Source organism: Gorilla gorilla, chromosome 12 (genome assembly GCF_029281585.2).
Source record: "Gorilla gorilla gorilla isolate KB3781 chromosome 12, NHGRI_mGorGor1-v2.1_pri, whole genome shotgun sequence".
Taxonomy (NCBI): domain Eukaryota; kingdom Metazoa; phylum Chordata; class Mammalia; order Primates; family Hominidae; genus Gorilla; species Gorilla gorilla.
The window spans coordinates 136,398,804-136,416,208 of record NC_073236.2 but is presented as its reverse complement, the minus strand read 5'-3'; the positions used below and the strand labels follow the sequence as shown (position 1 = coordinate 136,416,208).

Genomic DNA, 17,405 nt, shown 5'->3' with positions numbered 1-17,405 from the left:
ATCGAAATTATCAAAAGTTGTGTGAAGCCACTAAAGCAGTACTCTGGGGAAAATTTACAGCACTAAACCCCCGTACTAAGGAAAGAAAAACAACACTCTGCGAGGCTGAGGAGGGAGGATCACTTGAGGCCAGGAATTCAAGACCAACCTGAACAACCTGGTGAGATTCCAACGCTACAAAAAATTAAAAAAAAAAAAAAATTAGGCAGGCCGGGTGCGGTGGCTTATGCCTGTAATCCCAGCACTTTGGGAGGCCAAGACAGGAGGATCACCTGAGATCGGGAGTTTGAGACCAGACTGACCAACATGGAGAAACCCCGTATCTACTAAAAATACAAAATTAGCTGGACATGGTGGCATATGTCTGTAATCCCAGCTACTCGGGAGGCTGAGGCAGGAGAATTGCTTGAACCCAGGAGGCGGAGGTTGCGGAGAGCCGAGATTGTGCCATTGCACTCCAGCCTGGGCAACAAGAGTGCAACTCTGTCTCAAAAAAAAAAAAAAAAATTAGCCTGGCATGGTGGCACATACCTGTAGTCCTAGCTACTCAGGAGGCCGAAGTGGGAGGACTGCTTAAGCCTAGGCATTCAAGACTGCAGTGAGCTATGATTGCACCACTGCACTTTAGCCTGGGTGGCAGAGCAAAATAATAATAATGTCTGTTTCTAGAAGAATAATAATAATAATGACAAAGAAAGAACTCAAATCAGTGACTTCAGCTTCCACCTAGGGAACTTAGAAAAAAGAGCAAATTAAAACATGTAAAAGAAGACAAATTATAAATGTCAGAGCAGAATCCAATGAAACAAAAAATAGAAAAAGAGAAAAATCAATGAAACCTAAAGTTTTTTGAGAGGATCAATATAATTGATAAGCCTCTATCCAGACTCAGGAAAGGGAGAAAAAACACAAATTATCAGTATCAGGAATGAGAGAAGACAGCACTACATACTCTACAGATATTAAAAGGATAATAGAAAATATTCCAAATATTTTTATGGCAATAAATTTGACAACTCAAATGAAATGGACAAATGCCTTGAGAGAAACAAACAAATAATGCTCATTCAAGAAAAAATGGGTTACCTGAATAGCCCTACATCTAGTAAAGAAATTGAACTCACAGTTAAAAACCTTCCCACAAAGAAAACTACAAGGCCAGATGGCTTCACTGGTGAATCTCTAAACATAAGGAAAGAATAATACTATCTACACATACTCTTCCAAGAAACTGAACAGGAGGGACTACTTCCCAGCTCATTTTATGAGATCAGCATTACTCTGATATGAAATCCAAACTAAAACATTGATATAGTTTGGCAATATGTCCCCAACCAAATCTCATGTTAAATCGTAATTCTCAGTGTTGGAGATGGGGCCTGGTGGGAGGTGACTGGATCACGGGAATGGATTTCTCATGAATGGTTTAGCACCACTCCCTTGGTGCTGTCTTCACCACAGTGAGTGACTTCTCACAAGATCTGGCTATTTAAAACTGGGTGGCACTTCATTCTCTCTCTTGTTCCCATTCCTGTTATGTGAGATGCGTGCTCCCACTTTGTCTTCTGCCATGACTGTAAGCTTCCTGAGGCCTCTCTAGAAGCAGATGGTGGTGCCAGGAAGCAGATGTTTCCTGTACAGCCTGAAGAACTGAGATGCAATTAAACCTCTTTTCTTATCAATTACACAGTCTCAGATATTTCTTTATAGTAATGCAAGAACAACCTAATACAGAAAAAATGGTACCAAGGAGTGAGGCATTGCTATAAAGATACCTGAAAATATGGAAGCAGCTTTGGAATTGAGTAGCAGGCAGAGACTAGAAGTGTGTAGAAGGCTCAGAAGGAGACAGGAAGATGAGGGAAAGTTTGGAACTTTTTAGAGACTGGTTAATTCATTGTGACCAAAATGCTGATAGTCATACAGACAATAAAGTCCAGGCTAATGAGGTCTCAGATGGAAATGAGGAATTTATCGGGAACTGGAGCAAACATCACACATGTTTGCCTCAGCAAAGAACTTGGCTGCATTCTGTACATGTCCTAGGGATCTGTGGAAGTTTGAACTTGAGAGTGATGCCTAGGGTATATGGTAGAAGAAATTTCTAAGCACCAAAGTGTTCAAGATGTTTCCTGCCTGTTTCTAACAGCCTATGCACAGATGCAAGAGCAAAGGAATGACCTGAAGTTGGAACTTATATTTAAAAGGGAAGCAGCGCAGAAAAGTTTGGAAAATTTGCAACTTGGCCACATGGCAAAGAAAGAAAAAGTTTTTGAGAGAGGATTTCAAGCAGGCTTGTAGAGCAACGACTTCCTAAAGAAATTCGCATAACTACAAAGAAGCCAAGGGCTGACAGCCAAGACAATGGGGAAAAAACCTCAAAGGCATTTCAGAGACCTCTTCCTAGAGAAATCTGCATAACTTCAAAGATAGCCAAGGCAATGGGGAAAAAACCTCAGAGGCATTTCAGAGACCTTTCAGCAGCCCCTCCCATCACAGAGCCAGAGGTCTAAAAGGAGAGAATGGTTTCATGGGTCAGGCCCAGATCCCCTCTGCCCTGCAGAGCCTCAGGACACTGCTCCCTGCATCCCAGCTGCTCGGGTTCTGCTAGGGTTTTAGCCTCAGATCAAAAGGGCCCAGGTACAGCTTGGGCCACAGCTCCAGAGGGTGCAAGCCATGAGCCTTTGTGGCTTCCATGTGTTATTAAGCTTGTGAGTGCACAGAGTGCAAGGGTTGAGGCTTGGGATTCTCCACCTAGATTTCAGAAAATGTATGGAAAAGCCTAGGTGTCTAGGTAGAAGTCTGTTGCAGGGTAGAAGCCCTCATGGAGAACCTCTACTATGACAGTGCAGAGGGGAAATGTGGGATTGAAGCCCCCTCACAAAGTCCTCACTGGGGCACTGCCTAGGAGCTGTGGGAAGAGAACCACCATCCTGCAGACCCAAGAATGATAGATTCACTGGCAGCTTGCACCCTGCACCTGCAAAAACTATAGGCACTCAAAGCCATCCCATGAGAGCAACCTCAGGAGCCCCTGCAAAGCCACAGGGACAGAGCTGCCTAAGGCCTTGGGAGCCCATTCCTTGCACCAGTGTGCCCTAGATGTGGGACATGGAGTCAAAGGGTATTATTTTGGAGCTTTAAGATTTAGTGGCTGCCCTGCTGAGTTTTGAATTTTCATGGGTCCTGTAGCTCCTTTCTTCTGACCAATTTCCCCCTTTTGGAATGAGAATATTTACCTAATGCCTTTACCTGCTTTGTATCTTGGGAGTAACTAACTTGTTTTGATTTTGCAGGCTCATAGGTAAAAGGAGATGAGTATCAGATGAGACTTTGGACTTGAACTTGGGACTTTTAAGTTAATGCTAGAGGAAGTTAAGACTTTGGGGGACTATTGGGAAGAGATTATTGTATTTTGAAATTCAAGAAGGGCATGAGATTTGGGAGGGGCCGGGGCAGAATAATACAGTTTAGATTTGTGTCTCCACCCAAATTTCATATTGAAATGTAATCCCCAGTATTGAAAGTGGGACCTGGTGGGAGGTGACTGGATCATGAGGGTGGATTTCTCATGAATAGCTTAGCACTATCTTCTTGGTGCTATCCTCACTACAGTGAGTAACTTCTTGTGAGATCTGGTCATTTAAAACAGTGTGGCACCTTGCTCTCTCTTTCATTCCCACTCCTGTTATGTGAGATGCCTGCTCCCTCTTTGCCTTCTGCCATGACTGTAAGCTTCCTGAGGCCTCCCCAGAAGCAGATGGTGGTGACAGGAAGCACATGCTTCCTGTAGAGCCTGCAGAACTGTGGGCCAATTAGATCTCTTTTCTTATAAATTACACAGTTTCAGGTATTTATTTATAGCAATGCAAGAATGGCCTCATACAGACATTAAAAGAAAAAAGAAAGAAAATATTGCGTCTATTAGTAGTGAATATAATGATACTTCTTTTCCAGGTAATCCAGGGCTCCCTTACCTTTTCTTCATAATTTGGTAGTTTATCTTTGCATATGGTTATGATGTCCATCCAGGAGTAGTTCCTCTCTCTTCGGATCTTTTCTAATTCTGGATCATTCTCATATTTGTCAGCATCCAGCTAAAAGAGTTAACCCACCACAAACAAGAGCTCAGATTAACAAGGAGATGTAGAAACATTCTCTTTCTGGATCTCCAATATGATTTTATACTCCAAATTTATCATTTGTTATTTTTTCAACCCTCAACTAACTCTCTTCATCTCCTCTAGCCATTTAATGGATTTTCCATTCTCCAAAACACCAGCTATACATACAATGGAGTTCTGTTTGATTTCTGCCTCCCTTCTCTGCAATAGTCCATCCCAGGGGATTCTTTTTCCCATTTTGAGATGATAGTCTCACCACCTCAAGCCTGTCTGACCTCTCCACAGGTCCCTCACTGTGCCCTGTTTCTCCGCCACCATCCCACTCATGAGTCTCATTGATCCTCAATGCCATCTCTTTGGTCAGTTTGTTTCCATGAGCCAAAACATTGTATGCTCTCACAGCTTGCAAATAAAACTCAAGTTAATTAAACTGGAATGAGAAACCTTCTATCATCTGGCCCCAGCTGACTTTTCTACTTCTATCTGTTCCCGTCTCCTACTTTTTAAAGAATTCTACATTCTAAACCAAATAGGATAATTGGCTATCTTAAAAATATTTGATATTTCACATCCCCACAACCTTGCTCATGACAGCTTTCTATGCCTAAAATTCCCATTCAACATTTTCATTTATCACAATCCTATCTCTATTAAGGTTCAGTTTTACTGTTCCTTCCTGACGAAGCACTTCCCTGATGAAGCTCCAGGCAGAATTCATCTGAACTCTTATTTAAAACTACTGGCAGTGAATCTAGCACACTTTATGTTTTGCAATAAACCGCACATTATATCATCACTACTTACTGAACAACAAACTCCAGTGTTGCAGGAAGTCAGGGACCCCGAATGGAGGGACCGGCTGGAGCCACGGCAGAGGAACATAAGTTTTGAAGATTTCATGGACATCTATCAGTTCTCAAATAATACTTTTATAATTTATTATGCCTGTCTTTAATCTCTTAATCCTGTTATCTTCGTAAGCTGAGGATGTATGTCACCTCAGGACCACTGTGATAATTGTGTTAACTGTACAAATTGATTGTAAAACACGTGTTTGAACAATATGAAATCAGTACACCTTGAAAAAGAACAGAGTAACAGCGGTTTTTAGGGAACAAGGGAAGACAACCATAAGGTTTGACTGCCTGCAGGGTCACGCAAAAACACCCATATTTTTCTTCTTGCAGAGAGCCTATAAATGGGCATGCAAGTAGAGAAGCTATCACTAAATTCTTTTCCTAGCAAGGAATATTAATATTAATACCCTGGGGAAGGAATGCATTTCTGGGGGGAGGTCTATAAACAGCTGGTCTGGGAATGTCCGTCTTATGCGGTTGAGATAAGGACTGAGATACGCCCTGGTCTCCTGCAGTACCCTCAGGCTTACTAAGGTGGGGAAAAACTCCACCCTGGTAAATTTGTGGTCAGACCAATTCTCTGCTCTTGAACCCTGTTTTCTGTTATTTAAGATGTTTGTCAAGACAATATGTGCACCACTGAACATAGATCTTTATCAGTGGTTCTGCTTTTGCCCTTTGCCCTGTGATCTTTGTTGGACCCTTATCAGTAGTTCTGCTTTTGCCCTTTGTCCTGCTCCCTCAGAAGCATGTGATGTTTGTTAGACCCTTATTAGTAGTTCTGCTTTTTGCCCTTTGAAGCCTGCGATATTTGTACCTACTCCCTGTTCTTACGCCCCCTCCCCTTTTGAAACCCTTAATAAAACTTTGCTGGTCTGAGACTCAGGCAGGCATCACGGTCCTACCGATATGTGATGTCACTCCTGGCAGCCCAGCTGTAAAATTCCTCTCTTTATACTGTCTCTCTTTGTTTCTCAGCTGGCTGACACTTATGGAAAATGGAACCTATGTTGAAATACTGGGGGCGGGTTCCCCCGATACTCCAGAATATATTAAAGTACTTGTCATCAATATGTTATTTTCTACAAAGTTGACTCTAAAACTTAGCATATCCACTGCATGATATGCACAGTACTATTTGCTATGGTCTGAATGTGTCCATATTATGACACATAATATGTAATATGACACATTATATGACATATAATATGTGTCATAAGTTTAAATATATGAATGTTGAAACTTAACACAAATGTGATAGTATTAAGGGGTGGGACCTTTAGGATGTGATTAAGTCATGAGGGCAAGCCCTCATTTATAGGATTAGTGGCCTTATAAGAGAGATGGAGCTGGGCACTGTGGCTCACACCTACAATCCCGGCACTTTGGGAGGCCGAGGCGGGCAGATCACCTGAGGTCAGGGGTTCAAGACCAGCCTGTCCAACATGGTGAAACCCCATCTCTACTAAAAATACAAAAATTAGCCAGGCATGGTGGTGCACGCCTGTGATCCCAGCTACTCGGGAGGCTGAGGCAGGAGAATCACTTGAATCCAGGAGGCGGAGGTTGCAGTGAGCCAAGATTGCGACACCAGCCTGGGTGACAGAGCGAGGCTCCATCTCAAAAAAAAAAAAAAAAAAGAGCAAGAGAGATGTAAGGGAGCAGTTTGCCCCTTCCACCACATGAGGACAGAGCAAGGAAATGGCCGTCTATGAGGACAGGATCCTCATCAGACACTAAATCTGCTGGCACCTTAATCTTGGACTTCTTAGCCTCTACAACTATAAGAATTCTATAAATTGCTGTTGTTTATAAATTGCCCAGTTTAAGCTATTTTTGTCATTTTGTTATAGCAGCAGGTATTTAGTTTATTCCAAGCTAAAATAATCTTCCAATTGTTTGTATGTACGAGAAAAGGTTTTTAGAACTCTATGTCACTAACAGATTGATTAAACAAATACACAAACATGTCCATATGTGTTACCTCTGTTAAAAATTATGGGAGATGTTACATATATATAATGTTAATATGGGGTGTGTGTGTGGTTTTTTTGTTTTTGGGGTTTTTTTAGAGATGAGGTCTCAAACTTCTGGCTTCAGGCAATCTGCCGCCTTGGCCTCCCAAAGTGCTGGGATGACAGAAGCCACCATGCATGGCCCAGGAGAGGTCATTGTTTTGGACTGAGCCCCTGCACTAGGCCCCACGATGAGACCAAACCAAAATGCAGCCACTCATGCCATATGCCACATGATCAAACTAAAACTTTAAAGAAGGAGGTGCATCTCAAACAGACCAGCTTTTCCTGAGATCAGAAGATTCCAGTCTTCCTGAGTCAGAATAATACGGAAGTCGCTTCTGCTTTAACCCTTAGGAAAAAAGTAACCTAATGTAACTTGACGTTAACCAATCAGCTTTTTTACCTATTGTTCTGTTTCTTTGTTGCCGCCCTACAAAACCCACTGTTGTGCTATTACCCTATCGAGGTCTTATTCTATTTTGTAGAATGGAGGTTGCCCTATTCACAAATCAAGAATAAAAGCCAATTAGATCTTTAACTAAATTTGTTGTAATTTTGTCTTCCAACAGCACTGATCCAGAATGGATATTAAGAAAGCATATAGGCCAGGTGCGGTGGTTCATGTCTATAATGCCAGCACTTTGGGAGGCCGAGGTGGGTGGATCACCTGAGGTCAGCAGTTCAAGATCAGCCTGACCAACATGGAGAAACCCTGTCTCTACTAAAAATACAAAATTAGCCCGGCATGGTGCTGTGCACCTTGTAATCCCAGCTACTCGCGAGGCTGACACATGAGAATGGCTTGAACTCGGGAGGATGAGGTTGCGGTGAGCCGAGATCATGCCACTGTACTCCAGCCTGGGCAAAAAGAGCGAAAAAAAAAAAAAAGAAAGAAAGAAAGAATATAAAAACATACAGGACATTAAAACCACAGAGTAAACATGATTTAATTTTGATAGCCCTGACTCAGAGCAGAACTAGACGGTAGGAAAAACTGTTTGAGCCCATGTAATAATCTAAAAGATGTCTATTAAAATAAATCTTGTTTTATTCTTTGAATACATTTAGAAGCTGACCTGTAATCTCACTCTTGTTCTTAAAACCGTCAAATGCACAATGAAACTCCCCAAGTGTATTAATTTGAACCCTCTGGTTGTTTGGATTGTGGATAAACATAATAAGCCAAAATTTATTCTCCTCTCATTAATGGAAAACTATAAACCACTTGATTGCTTTGAAGATAGTACCCTCCAGCAAGATAAGTGTTAAACCTTATCCTAGGAAAAGACAAATACTATGTAAACATTAACATGCATGCCGTGTTTGGCACTGGTATGCCAGTTGTCACTTCCCTCTTCTGTTACTTAGGATAGAACAAGATGATCTCCAAATAGATTATGCTGGAATATTCTATTCTATAATCCTTTCCCAAGGGAAAAAGTGTGGTGTCCAGGTAACCCTGTGTATTTCATTTAAATCACATGAATGAAGATTAGATCCAGTCACCCCTCAGCCTATCCCTGAGGCCTCCCCTGGCCCTCTCTTTTGCAGTAAACCTTGGTTACTGCAAAACCATTTGCAAATAAACAAGGTGAGCGGATCTGGACTGGTGCTGTGCAAGCAACGGGACACCGGTGCAAAGCCTAGCCCCGCCTTGCAAAGCTAGCGTTACAGAGGCAGGGCTGACACCGGGCCCAGCCGGGACCCAAGCCAGCTCCACCGCCCGCTGGAGACGCCCCCACCCCACCACCAAGCGCTACCCCCCGGGGATCCCCGACAGACCGCGGCAGGACCCCGCCTCGATCTGCTGGCGCCCGGTCCCTCCCCCAGGACACTTTCAAGCGGAGTCCCCCTTCCTCCGATAGAAGAAACCCCTGGGCCTTTGACCGAGGTTAGCCAGGCAGGCTGGGCGTCGGACAAGCCCAACGAGCCCACGAACTCGCAGCCCGCCTCCGGCGAAACTTGCAGCCCTGCCGGCAGACCCTTTAGGCCGCTGCCAATCCCGGAGCTGCGCGTGCGCAGCGAGTCCCGGCTGCGAGGCCCCTGACTCGCCAACTCTGCTGCTGAGCATGCGCAGCACACCCCAGACAACAGAAACGGACCACCGACGCCCACCAGCCCCGCTGCTGAGCATGCGCAGCCCACCCCAAGCGCCGGAAGCCGACCACCGACCCCGTAAACTTCGCTGCTGAGCATGCGCAGTACACCACAGGCGCTGGGAGCTGACCGCCGACCCCTCAACGCCGCTGCTGAGCATGCGCAGCACACCCCGGCGCCGCGCAGGAGGCCCTGACCACCCAGCCCCACTGCTGAGCATGCGCAGCCCACCCCAGGCACCGGGAGCGGCCACGAACCCCCAATCCCGCTGCTGAGCATGCGCAGCATGCTGCGGCTCCCAGGCCGCTGGCCGGCACCCGGAGGAGGCTGGGCTGTGCGCCGCGTTTGGGGGTCGGCGTCGCCCGCACGCTCTGCAAGCCTTGGGCCCGCGTACCTTCCAGTAGAGCACCCCGAGCCGCCGCAGCTGCTCCAGGCCCACTGGGCGGCCGGGGTCGGGGCGGTGGGGTTGCCGCGGGTCGCCCGGGGCGTCGTCCATATACCAGGCCTGCACCATGACGCGCAGTGCGGGTACCGTGTTCGAACCCAGGGGCCGCGCTCGGAGCCCGGCGGCCGCGCTTTGTTTTATAGGGAGGCGTGGACGCGCATGGGAGCCGGGATTGGGCGGCTGGTTGGAGGCAGGGCCGGCGCGGGGGAGGCCCCACGGCTCTGCTGTTTTCGGAGGCAAAGGCATTCAAGCCCCGGCCCTGTCCTGGGCACCCTCGGACCTGCCTGAGGCCCGCGGCCCGGGGCCAGCCGTTCGCCAGACGCGCCGGGCAGGTGAAGCTCACCGTAGGCATCGCACGTGCCTTGTGTGTGCTGCCGCGGTCTCCCTGCACCTTCAGAGCAATCTTGTGAGGCAAATGACGTTAAACGTGTTTAGAGCATGGAAAGCAAATGCAAAAAAAAAAAAAAAAAGAATAAGGATTTTGTTAAGCTCATGCAGTCCATATGGGCACAGTTGAGACTTCACAGCTCGGATCCCAGGTGAGACATTGTCCTCCACCTCCCCGCTCGCCAGACTTTTGCAGTGTCGGCATTCTGCAGTGCTACTCTGTACTTTTTAAACTTCCTCTTGTTTCCTCTTTTCATCGTTTCTCCCTTCCCCATACACTGTAATGTGCTAGTCTTAGAATAAAAACAAGCTTCCCCTATCCCATTCTGAATTTTTCAATGTAGCTAATAAAGTCCAGCCGCTTGACCATCCTAGATGTCTTTTCAAACCAAGGAGTTGAAAAAGATCAGATTATCTCAGCCATTCCCTCAGTCTCTTTAACAAATAATGATAAAGCAGACAGGATTTAAATGAGACTGCTGTAAGAGCACAACCCCAATGCATGCAATTGACTCTTGAACTTCCAGAAATATTGCAAGAAAAATACACACTTATTTCATTTCTGTTCCCTTGCTCTAATGGCTTTGCAAATACATCCTCCTTAGCCTACCTCTGCACCTCTTCACTTGACCAGTTTCTACTCATCCTTCAAGAACACACCTTAGACGCCATTGCCCATTTTTCTGCAGCACTCATGACAAACCTTCATGCAAGAGTATAATGGCAATCTCGCACCTCGCATTTTCTCCTTAAGCCACTGCAATAAGGCTTCGCTTCTCATCACTGGGGAACTGCTAATGACTGCCATATTGCCAGATCCAATCATGGCACTTCTGTTCTTACCAGCAACGTTCATCACAGTTGCCCACGCCCTTCTTGAAACGTTTTCTCATTTTCCTTCATGAGGACATCTTGGCTGCTCCTTCCCAGGCCCCTCCTAGCTCCTGCTCCTCTAACCACTGGTTAGTGGAGCATTCCAGACTCTCCTCGTCCTGTTCCTATCCACTCACTCCAGGCGACTTTCCATGCTGTGCTGCTGGCTCCTACAGCCACATCTCCAACCTGGACCTCATTCCAGAACCTCAGGCTTGAGTATCCAGTTGGTGTTGTCACATACATGGCTAATAAATGTGTCAAACCTAACATGGCCAAAACAACTGATTCCCCACACACACCCCCAAACATGCTTCTCCCTAACCTTTCCCGTCTCAGTGAACGGCAGCACTGACTGCCCAGTGGCTTAATAAGAAAATCTAGGTGTACTCTCAGTTTTGCTTTTCCTCACCCTCAAGGTCCACTCCAATCTATCAGCAAGTCATGTTGCTTTGACCTTCGAAACACACCGCAAATCCATTCACTTCTCTCCAGCCCAACTCTTTCCGCGGTCTTTTCTTGCCTGATGGAATTGACTACTGAAATTCCCTCCCCCTCACACCGCTTCCATTTTTGCCCCAGTGCAATCCATTCTATGCACAGCACCCAGAGTGACCTTTTAAAACTAGGAGCCAGATGCCAGGCATTGTGGCTCACGCCTGTAATTCCAGCACTTCGTGAGCCCAAAGAGGGTAGATCACTTGACCAGCCGAGGCAACATGGTGAAACCCCGTCTCTACTAAAAATACAAAAATTAGCTGGCCGTGGTGGTTTGCACCGCTAGTCCCAGCTACTCTGCAGGCTGAGACAGGAGGATTGCTTGAGCCTGGGAGTCTGAAGTTGCAGTGAGTTGAGATTGTACCACTGCACTGTAGCCTGGGTGACAGAGCAAGACTGTGTCTCAAAAAACAAACAAACAAACAAAAAAACATGGAATCCAGTCAAGCCCCTTTTCTGCTTCAACCCTCCTTTCTATAGCCTCGGCCTGACCACCTCACAGCCCATCGCCCTCCTTTCTTGTTCTCTGTCCTCCAGATACTTTGGCCTTTCAGTGTATTTGAGTCATATGCTCCTCCTTCCTTTGGGCCCTTCACCCATGCAGTTTTTCCACTGAAAATGCTCTTCCTTCCTCCAAGTACTTTTCTCCTGTACAAAATTCTAATTTCAGCTTAACTATCCCTTTCTTAGATAAGCCTTCTCTGACCACTCCCTAGACAGCTAGATGGGCTCTCCGTGTGAAACACTGCCATGGTGCTAGCTTAGAGTTTGTAAGGAGGTGTTGACTTAATGTCTTTTCACCATAGGACTGACCACTCCATGTGTGGTTTGGTACTTGCTGAATGAATGGATTTGTCTGTATTGCTGAGTGCCGCATATACCTTGAGGTCAGAGAATGTGTCTTATTAGTCCTTCAGTGCTTGGTACATAGTAGACAATTTTTTTAAAAGTTTGTTGACTGAAGGGATAGGATGAGGAACACTCCAAATAGTCTTTACTGTCTTACTTAATTGCACTCCTATCTCATATCTAATGCTTCTCATTTCCTAGAAAATAGTAGTACTAGGCTGGGTGCAGTGGCTCATGCCTGTAATCCCAACACTTTGGGAGGCCAAGGTGGGAGGATCACTTGAGGCCAGGAGTTCCAGATCAGCCTGGGCAACACAGCAAGACCCCATCTCTACAAAAAATATTTTTATTAAAAAGAAAATAGTAATTGTGACAATAATAATAGTAGTGTGTGCTGGGTAACATTTTAAAGATTTGATGCATATTATTATTTTTACTCCTCATGATTACGCCGTGAAGTTGGTATGACTTATTATCCACATTTTAAAGATGAGACATGGGAGGCTGAGGCAGGAGGACTGCTTGAGCCCAGGAGTTTGAGACCAGTCTGGGCAACACAGCAAGACCCCATATCACTTAAAAACAAATGAGACAACTAGGACACAAACAGGTGAAGTAACTTATGGTCACACAACCAGAAGTGACAAAGCTGGTATTTGAGCTTGGGGAGCCCAGCCCAACAGCCTGTACACATAACTGCCAAAATCGAGTACAAGAAGTAATGATGTGGGTTTCATCCCATCGTAGAATAAACTTCATCTTGAAATTGGAAGAGTGCTTCCGGTTCCCCTCCCACCCCCAGGCTGCAGCAGCCCCACACCATTGTGTATCTACCATTTGTCAGCCTCTGTCTTCAGTAGCTGTTCCTTTTTTCCTATTAGGTATGGGGGAAACAGTTTTATGCCATAAAAAACATACTTTAGAAAAGCAAGATGATGGAGAGGCTCTGAGGAATTGCCAAGGCAGCCCAGCACTTGCTGCTGGCAGGAGTTCAAGCGGGCAGAATCAGATGAGAACAGCACTCATTACTTCATACGGACATTGCCGGCCCATGGGATTCCTCCTTTGAAGAGGAATCTTTGGAACTTGAACTGTCTCTTCCAGAAGAATAGCCAGCAGCAGCCCAAAAATATGTTTCATGACCAGAATTTATCACCCCGATGTAAGACTTGGGAAGAATCTGTTTAGATGTTTTGAAAGACAGATGGTCGCCATCGCCGCAGACCTGCACAGACTGTTATCCGTCTGGGCTTTGTGATATGCTCCCAACCCAGGGGCGCGTTAACAAACCATATAGGGATACAGTAGAGCCACAGAAGACCAGGAAAATCCAAACTGCTGGAATGTGGAACACAGATAAGGCTCTGTAGACAGGGGCAGCAAGTTTTCTCTGGAAAAGGCCAGATAGTAGATCGTTTAGGTTTTGTAGATCAAGAGTCAAAATTGAGGATAGTATGTAGGTACTTACACAACAACCACATTACAGCATAAAAACCATTCTTAGTTCATGGAACATACAAAAACAGGCAGCAGACTGAATCTGGCTCATAGCCTGGAGTTTGCCAATGCCTGCTGTGCACTATTAATAATAGTTAATTTTTATCTGATGATCAAGTGTACTTTACTTCTGGCCTGTGGAAAGAACTGCCAAGAGTCGGAGATGTTTACCCTCTGCAAGCTAAGAAATTAGCCTGTCCCAGATTCATGGGTGTTAACAGAAGACATGAGATTATCGGCTCAGAGATAAAACACAGCCTATTACTCAGGAGTAACAGCGGTAGCAGGGGCCACAGCGTCTGCATTTTTGCACAGGTTGCTGAACGCCAGTCCCCACCAAGGGAACTTGAAAAGGGATGATACCTGCATCTTCAGTGGGTTGCGTTATAGGGGAGGAACTTTGAGCTTGGGAAAACCAAAATATTTCCCTGAGTCATACTCAGCTGTTCAGCAGAAATGCTTCCTGTGTACTTCCCAGTTTGTCACAGAGAATGTTAGAAAGATGTCTACTCAAAGGTCAAAATTTAATAAAACCAGTCATTTTTACAGCTTCATTAAAGACATTCTTAAGAGAAGCGGGGGTTTGTTTTTGTTTCTGTTGTTTCAGTGCAGGTGTGTGAAAAACACAATGACTGCTGGTACAGTGTGTACCATAGCGTGGCTCTCTTGGGCACGGAGAGCTGAGCCCCTCACTGACTTTGCACCATGAGGGCAGTGCTCAACACAGAGAAGAAGGTACATGTCATCCTAGCATTGTGAGAAAAATAGTTTTGACTTCAAACATCCCCATACTGTAAGAATCACAGCTCTCATCTTTTTTGTTCAGGGTACTTTAGGTTGCAGGTGACAGAAATCCAACAAGTTGGCCAGGCGTGGTGGCTCATGCCTGTAATCCCAGCACTTTGGGAGGCTGAGGCGGGCAGGTCGCAAGGTCAGGAGTTCGAGACCAGCCTGACCAACATGGTGAAACCCTGGGTATGGTGGTGCACACCTGTAATCCCAGCTATTCAAGAGGCTGAGGCAGGAGAGTCACTTGAACCGGGGAGGTGAAGGTTGCAGTGAACCAAGATTGCGCCACTGCACTCCAGCCTGGGCGACAGAGTGAGACTCCATCTCAAAAAAAGAAAAGAAAAGTCCAAGTTACCTAAGCAAACAAACGGGAACAAAGATATGTTGGATCACATAAATGAGAAGGGTTAGAGCAGAATGCACCTTGGGCATGGCTGGATTCAGGGCTGAAAGCATGTTAACAGCTCTGTCTCTGTCTCTTTGTCTCTATCTTCTCCATATGTGTGTCTCTCTCTTCACTTAGCTTTTCTTCTCTTCTCTCCCTCTCTTTCTCTCTTCCTCTTTCTGCCCCCTTTTCTCCCTCCTGTCTCTCTTCCTCCCTCTGTCTCTCCTTCTCTCTTTCTCTCTCTCCTCCTTATCTCAACCCTCTTTTCTCTGCATTGTCTGAATACTCAGCTACTAAAAAGAGCTCTCTGCATGGGTCAGGAAACAGCCGCCAGTAGCTCTAAGACTGCACTTGCTTGCAATTCAAGGCAAAAGAGCTCTGTTATGTAATGATGGGATATCCAGTCTCATGGGAGATTCCAGACTGCAAGCCCTTTAGATCTCTCTGGGAGCCCGAGGTGCAGACTCCACTACCCTGGGCCTGGCCAGGTGCCCAGTCTGGGAGGTGCTCTGCCTGGCAGCCCCTCAGCCCCACGACTGGTCAGGGAGAGGGGCGGTGGAAGGGCAGACCAACAGGCCAGACGTCCATGACAAATACTAAGCTGCCAAGGTGTCCTACTGGTGAGTGTTTCCAACAGCTTGCAAATGAAAGAGATGAGCAAAGCTGCTCTCAATGCCACGACTTCAGGTCTCATACCTTCCTGGCTGTTCCCTGCTGAACCCGGTCTGAGTGCTGCCAGGGCAGACACCGTTCTGTGGAGGAGGCTGAGTCTACACCACTCTTCCCGGGAGGGCCAAAACTGACTTAATGTCTTCTAAATGGAACAGCCTGGAGGGCTTGCTGGGAAATAGAGAAAACAGTAAGGGACCAGGGGTATGATAAATAATGGAAGACGGGTGGATGGCTAGAAGCTGCGGAGGAGCACCTGGGTAAAAAGGGTTGTTTCAGGAGCAGTTGACAGCTAACAGCTAAGAATATAGTATGTTTGCAGTGAAAGCAAGGGTGTCTCTATAAATAAGCCTGGGGTTAACAAGAAGACCTGTGTAATGACAACCAGTGAGACTGTCCCAGACCCTACAAGTGAAGGAAGCCAGGCAGGTTCACAGATGATACCTAAAATGACAGGAGACTGTAATAGATTCCTGTATCAGAGCCACGCCTAGTACTGCACATGAAAAAAAACCACTTCCAGAATACCGTTCCAAATTAGGGTAGCAAGTGTTGATAATTATTGAAGGTAGGTGACACAGGTATTTGGATGGTCATCAAACCATTCTCTTGTGTATTTCAAATTTTTTGAAAATTTTCAATTTTAAAAAAGTTATGTTATCTATAGGCCGGGCGCCGTGGCTCACGCCTGTAATCCCAGCACTTTAAGAGGCTGAGGCAGATGGATCACCTGAGGTCAGGAGTTTGAGATCAGCCTGGCCAACATGGTGAAACCCCGTCTCTACTAAAAATACAAAAATTAGCTGGGAATGGTGGTGGGCACCTGTAATCCCAGCTACTCGGGAGGCTGAGGCAGGAGAATCGCTTAAACCCGGGAGGCAGAGGTTGCAGTGAGCCGAGATCATGTCATTTCACTCCAGCCTGGGTGATAGACCACGACTCCATCTCAAAAAATGATAATAATAAACAAAAAAGTTATGTTCTGTATAAATCAACAAGCAACCCATCTGTGCATGTAAAATTTCTTAATTGAAAAAAGGGAGTGTGGGTATAGATTTCTTCACAAAGAAGCAGCATATTCAGAAACAGCTGCCTGGAGGACACAGTCAGCAAAATGTGGTTGAAACTAATTAACAGGAAAACATTTCTCTTGATCTTCATACATCTTTGAAGTAAAGATGGAGGGTTTTTTCCTGGGAGAAAATGCAGGCTGGTTTACAGCATTTCAGTGAATTATGCCAGACCTCCGTGCCCCCAGGATGAAATCTAACCACACGTCCATTCCAGGGTATCTCATTCTGCATGTGTCATTATCTTCAAGGTCACACTGCCCCCAGAATGTTTCCCAAAATGTGTCTCATGTCACCTAAGTTGTGAGGTGATTAGCAAAAAGGGTTTTGAGGTTAAAAAAAAAAATGTGAGAAAACCCGGTCCTAGCTCCGTCCTGGGCAGTGGGAAGGCTTGCGATGAAGACACTGTTTCAGGTAACACAACTGTTGGCTCTTAGGGCAGAGGCATCTACTGACTCCGAAAATGTTCCATAGAACATTCTTCGGTGAACACCAATGTTGGGGGCTGGGAAGGCCAAGGCAGAGAAGCAAAAACCCAAGAAGGGCGAACGACTCGAGTCGCTTTAGGAATCAGAGAGGTGGCTCCACGCGAAGGCGGAACGACTCGAGTCGCTTTAGGAGTCAGAGAGGTGGCTCCACGCTCCTTGGCCGAGTCATCACCAGCAGGCCGGCAGCATGGGCTCCACACACCCTGACTCCAGAGCTTGGCGTCCCGGGACACAGGGAGGGCGCAGGGCTCAGAGGCGCCCCTCCCCCACCCAGCCTGCACTCTTCCCCCAGTCTGCAGGGCACCCCCCTACCACCCCCTCAAAAGAGAAAAATCACACAGGGTGGGGCAGAGAGCGTG

The 17,405-nt window shown here is 46.1% G+C and overlaps 1 protein-coding gene across 5 annotated transcripts in view; it reads right to left on the bottom strand.

Moving 5' to 3' along the window:
• The window catches only part of ADI1 (acireductone dioxygenase 1), a 28,551-nt gene extending 18,854 nt beyond the window's left edge, over nt 1-9,697 (bottom strand). The window contains exons 1-4 of one of the 5 annotated variants that reach the window (XM_063696077.1): nt 9,491-9,655; nt 7,759-7,857; nt 4,929-4,983; nt 3,978-4,097 (exon numbers count right to left, since the gene is read on the bottom strand). In XM_063696077.1, coding sequence (XP_063552147.1) covers nt 3,978-4,097; nt 4,929-4,983; nt 7,759-7,841 — 258 coding nt within the window. In that variant the 5' untranslated portion in view covers nt 7,842-7,857; nt 9,491-9,655. Of the gene's footprint in view, nt 1-3,977; nt 4,098-4,928; nt 7,858-9,171; nt 9,312-9,490 lie in introns of those variants that run through there. The other 4 variants (XM_055378710.2, XM_063696078.1, XM_063696079.1 and 1 more) reach the window with 4 other exon arrangements.
• Nucleotides 9,698-17,405: the final 7,708 nt, after the last annotated feature.